General features: G+C 30.1%; 1 protein-coding gene across 1 annotated transcript; it reads left to right on the top strand.

Moving 5' to 3' along the window:
* Positions 1-5,021: 5,021 nt before the first annotated feature.
* On the top strand, positions 5,022-5,705 carry LOC136777973 (ATP-dependent DNA helicase PIF1-like). The gene has a single exon (XM_066734551.1). The coding sequence runs from the start codon at positions 5,022-5,024 to the stop codon at positions 5,703-5,705; it is 684 nt and encodes a 227-aa protein (XP_066590648.1).

Here is a 5,705-nt window from a genome sequence, read left to right as displayed (position 1 = left end):
GAACTAAATTATGAAATTTTGGTTTTAAATTATCATTAAAAAGGCGTACATAGTCTTCATTATGTTTTTTAATTTTACTTTGTAATAGTTCAATTGATATTTCATCAATTTGAAAACACAACAGAATATCTACTATTTCGATAAAATTAATTACGTGACTCCATACACAATCATCAGTAGGTATAAGATCCCCAATCATAAGCGCAAAATATAATGTAAAAGTCATCATTTGCCTTGCAGACATGTGAATTCTTTTCTTCTGTAAATGTTTTATCTCTATAACACCTTTATAAATATTCTCAATTTCGGTCGATCCATATTCAAAATTATTTTTTCTAAAATTTAAAGTGTCTATGTCAAAGTATTTCATTTCTTGAATAAAATACAATAAAGCTTGGCAAAAATTATAGTGACACACCCCTTCGAACAGGTCATGCATAATGTCTGCGTAATAATTAGTAACTACATGGAACGATGGAATTTCATTCATTAAACAATTACTTTTAACCCCCGTGAGTTCTGGGTTGTTCAATTGTAAATCGTCATCATAATTAGTAATAGTTCTCATTAAGGTATCAACTTGAACGGTTTGTGTATAGGTCACAGTTTTACTTGCTTTACAAAAGCGGCAAAAGTAATTACTTGAAAATGATTTATTCAGATTGAAAAAGGAATTTAGTCCCAAATTATCGCCTATTATTAATCCCAAAATGAAGTTAACTTGTACAGTTTCTTTTTCAGTTTTAATTGAAATTCCAGTTTCTTCTAATATCTTAAGCTGTAAAAATAAGGCTTCAAAACATTTTTCGTTTCCTAATGCTTTTATATCCTTGCATTTAATTGTTGCTGCTAAAAATATATTTTCCAACTTGGAATTTTCTTGTGGAAAACAAGGAAATGAGTAATACACATTGCAGATTGAATGAACTCCAGAGTGGGACCCAAGTGGGTTATTAATTTCAAAATCGTCGGTATATAAAAAGTAAGGAATTAGTATTCTATCCGGATAGAGTTTAATCTTGTCCTTCCATAATTTACCTTGTATAAAATTAGTAACTTGTACAGATTTTTTCAACACATCCATGTAATTTAACATATTGGGCAATAAATTATCTTTTTCAAAAATTTTCCTAAACTGGAACTGTAGAGGCATTAGAACACCCTTAATTTTTTTGTCATCATATACTAAATTTCCAGAATGATGTAAAGCAACAATTTCATTATTTAGAGTAACTTGTTTTATTTCTCCTACGAAGTCGTTTCTTTTCAGCCATGCATGTAACAAGTGATCAGTGTTAAAAGATTCAAATGGGTTTTTTAAATACGTGACTATATTAATAAGATCATTATAAATAGAAGTATGATTTTGAAGATAACAATTTCCAAATTGCGTTAAGCAATCTACCAACGGTGTAATAACAAAATCGATTATAGACTTTTTAATATCAGTTACATCCTTTTTTGTAAAATTACTCTTGTTATGAAGAGAAAGCATAAATAGCAACATAGAAGTCGTAATTTCTTCTTTAGACTTTTCAGCCTGGAAAATCGGTTTAAAAGTTGAATAAGATTCAGTTGATTGTATTTTACAGTCATCAGATTGATCAATGATCTTTTGTAAAAGAGGAAGCTTATCACTTGTAGTTTCTATAGGTAAACTATTTAATGGCTCGCTATCTTTAACAGATTCAATGAATTTCAGAGTAATATTTTCGTTAATTTTATCGTTATTTATATGATGTCGATTTACGTGTCTTTTAAAACTATTCAAATTTTGTAAAGTTTGCATACAATCACAACACCTCATTAGTGAATGTGTGCTCAAGTCATGAGATCTTTTAAAATGGAATATGAGCAATTTTAAATAAAAAAATTGTTTTTGACAAAGAAAGCACTTCATGATTTTATTTTTTTGTCATAAAATATAACAACCTCAAAGAATTTCTTTTACTATTAACCTATAATAACCAGTACCTCTTAGAAATTTGAATAATTTATAAATAAAATTTTGTTATGACTTACCTTGTTTGGTTGATGATCACGGTTTTTTTTATGTCTAACTACTTGCATTATGCACATATGATACACTAAAAGTGATATAAAATATCTGCTGCAAATGTTTCTTAAAGTATAGAAGCACGAGTGTCTCTCTTCGAAGTGTACAGTGCGGAAGTTGACGATGCGAATGCCGAGTAAAGCATAGAAATATTAACTACCAAAGGTCACTTTTGATGTTGTGAAACACTGAGCCAATGTGTAAAACCTTAATATAAAAATGTAATAGCATGAAGCTATAATACGCTGTCCTCATTCAATGATCAAAACATTATATTTATTATTCAGGGCATTAACTCAGGTTTAAGGGTATGCATTGCGTGGCAAAATAGTACTATCAAATTATCTTCTACAATTTTAGAGATATTAATTTTTTCATAGCGACCAAATTAGCTCGTATTGATCTGCTTCATCGACGTAAAGGCTTGTTTATCGATAGGAAATAAAATATAATTATTAATATCAAGGTTTTTTTTAAACCCAATAAAAAGCCTTTAGTCGATGAAGCAGATCAGTACGAGCTAATTCGGTCCCTATGAAAAAATTAATACCTCTAAAATTGTAGAAGATAATTTGGAAGTACTATTTTGCCGTGCAATGCATTCCATTAAACCATTAATATAAGTACCTCCTTCTATGCAGCTATACAAATTGAGACATTATTACAGTTACTTCTGAGACATTAATTTATCACCGGGTTCATTATTTATTATAAAATGCGGTGATCAACAGGACATAATATCAAACATCGGAGTATTTAGTTTTATATATTACGTTCATTGGTACAATGTAAAATTCCTACACTACATGATTGTTGACATAGAATTAATGTTAATGTTACATTACAATGATTGTAACATAGGTATTATATTAAGGATGATGGTAATAAATCAATCTTATGCATTCCTTCATATAATTACTCTTGGGCATTGTATTAATTGAAAATACATTGTATTAATGATTTCTAAGCCAATGTTCACCATTTATTAATAACAGGTTGACTATTTCTTTCTGTGTAGCAGCTTTCATTTTAAAGTATATTACTTGCAGAATGCCTTCCACAAATATTTCTCCTGAATTTTACAGACGCGTTGATAAGCAACAACGACACAAGCGTAACAGTTATTGTTTATGTGCTAAAAAGACTAAAAATTCGACTAGTCAAATTTGCAGATTTGGTTTTTCTCGAACTATTACAGATACGTTATTAATCAGAGATGTAGCTGTATCCATGGGGCATAGAAAAAAATTGAAAACTAAGAATAGACTTTATGACTTACCACGATCGCAAGAAGAAGTTAACATTAACGATTATAATCCCGCAATTCTTTGTGCATGGGAAGGAAATATGTATATACAATTTGTTGGAGAAAAATCGACTTTATTAACGTGGTATACTACTAAATATGTATCTAAATCAGAAAAAAGTAATATAATAGACACACACACTGGACGTTATAAATTCTCCTAAATCTTTACGTAGTAATTTATGGAATATTGGAATGCGAATGTTAAATAATAGGGAGTGCGGGGCGTTAGAAGCTGCAGATTGCTTGTTAGGAATACCCTTATTTATAACGGATCCAAAAACTACTATTCGATTGGTAGATGTTAATATGATAAGTAGTAGAAAATTAAAAAGTCGTAAAGAAATTGAAGCTTTAAGTCCCGAATCTACGGATATATTTTGTCACTCCATGCTAGATTATTATTATCCAACCAGGCCTAAGAATCGGGAATCCACATGTCTGTATGATTTTGTAAAATAGTATGATACTGTGAAACAGAAACCTATTAGAAAAGTGTAGCTTTTCAAAACAAAAGATAATTTATATTTAAAAAAACGTTCAATTGGCTGCTTAGTTAATCATTATTATTTTAACATACAAACGCAACCAGAAGCATATTTCTATGCATTACTATTATTGTTTAAACCTTGGCGAAATACTGATGCATTGAAGTGTGGATGCGATACATACGCAGAAACATTCGTGTCAGTACAGTCAGAAATTATGGACGGATTAAAATATCATGAACGTATTTTAGAAATTCAGAAAGGAATGGATTACATGAAAGAACTAATTAATCAAAATATTGAAGAAAGTAATGAAGGTGATAAATGTTCAAATGATTTGACATTAGAATGTGTACCTATAGAATTAGAAGGGGCAATGAAAGACTTTCAAGATGTACAAAATATGTACGAGGATTTAAATGTTTCACAAATGATATTAGAGTTGAACTATGATCAAAAAAGAGTTTTTGATAAAGTGACAAAAACTGTTTCTACCGATAATAAAATTCTTAGACTTTACGTTAGTGGTGAAAGTGGTACGGGTAAAAGTCTCTTGATAAAAACTATAAGATGTTGGATAAAGAAAACCATGAAAAAAGATGTCATTGTGAGTGCTCCCATGGGAATAGCAGCTTTTAACATTGATTGTCTAATGATTCACAGAGTATTTCAACTGCCAGTAGAACATGGACGTACAGCTAAATATACAGAATTATCAGATATAGCAATGAAAATTATTCGGGAATAACTTAAAAATGTTACATTAATAATCATTGATGAAATATCTATGATTTCAAATGTAACGCTAATGTATATACATCTTAGATTAGTGGAAATATTCAATACCAAGGATTTAGATAATGGCTGGTTTGGAGGAAAACACATATTATTATTTGGTGATTTGTTACAATTGCCACCTGTACGTGATAAACAACCTTTTATAAAGTTATCAAATATTGAAATTGAAAATTACATAGGCACTCAAGGTTCTTATGATTTATGGACAAATTTATTTTCCTATGACGAATTGACAATTAATATGAGATAAAAAACCAACAATACTTATAAATTTATTTTATCGAGAATTAGAATACGTATTGTACAATATTCGGATACTCAGATTTTACTTTCAAAAAAGATAAATTTCAAAAGTATTAAAATTGACGATCGAATGCAAGAATTATGCGAATTTATTTCTGTTTTATCCTGTGATACTGTTTGTTTACTACCAACTTGTAGTCAGTGCGATACTTTGAACGAAGCAATGTTAGGCAGACTGATGACTGACGAAGTACAGCTGATTGCTCATGATGCAACAGATTGTCCAATGTACTTAAAGAAAAAAGTGTTACAAGTATTAAATTCTGAGGATGAAGACAGTTCTCGAACAGCTGGATTATCCAGAATAATACGAATTAAATTGGGAGCTCGTATAATGTTAAGAAGAAATATTGACATTACGTTAGGCCTTGTCAATGAAACGATAGCTACGGTTAAATCAGTAACGCGATCCGTTGATAATACAGATGATATTGATAAAGTACAAATCATATTGTCCACCGGAGTAGAGTATACGATTGAACGTGTAAGTGTAAAATTTGAGGCAATGGATAGAGTTTACGTTATAAGAAAGCAATTTCCTATATGTCTCAGTTATGGCATGACAGTACATAAAAGTCAAGGAATAAGTTTACAAACTGCAGTTGTAGATGTAGGTAACTCTATCTTTACTTGTGGTCAAGCATACGTTGCTCTTTCACGAGTAACAATATTAGAAGGACTGCACATTATTAATTACGACCCAGCTTCTGTGAAAGCTAGTAAATTAGCCATAATAGAGTACAACAGGCTTTGA

This window comes from Prorops nasuta, unplaced genomic scaffold (genome assembly GCF_024137725.1).
Source record: "Prorops nasuta isolate Cenicafe-Biocafe unplaced genomic scaffold, Cenicafe_Pnas_1.2 PNAS00013, whole genome shotgun sequence".
NCBI lineage: Eukaryota > Metazoa > Arthropoda > Insecta > Hymenoptera > Bethylidae > Prorops > Prorops nasuta.
Note: the sequence above shows the minus strand (reverse complement) of the source record. Positions and strands in the feature narration are given on the sequence as shown.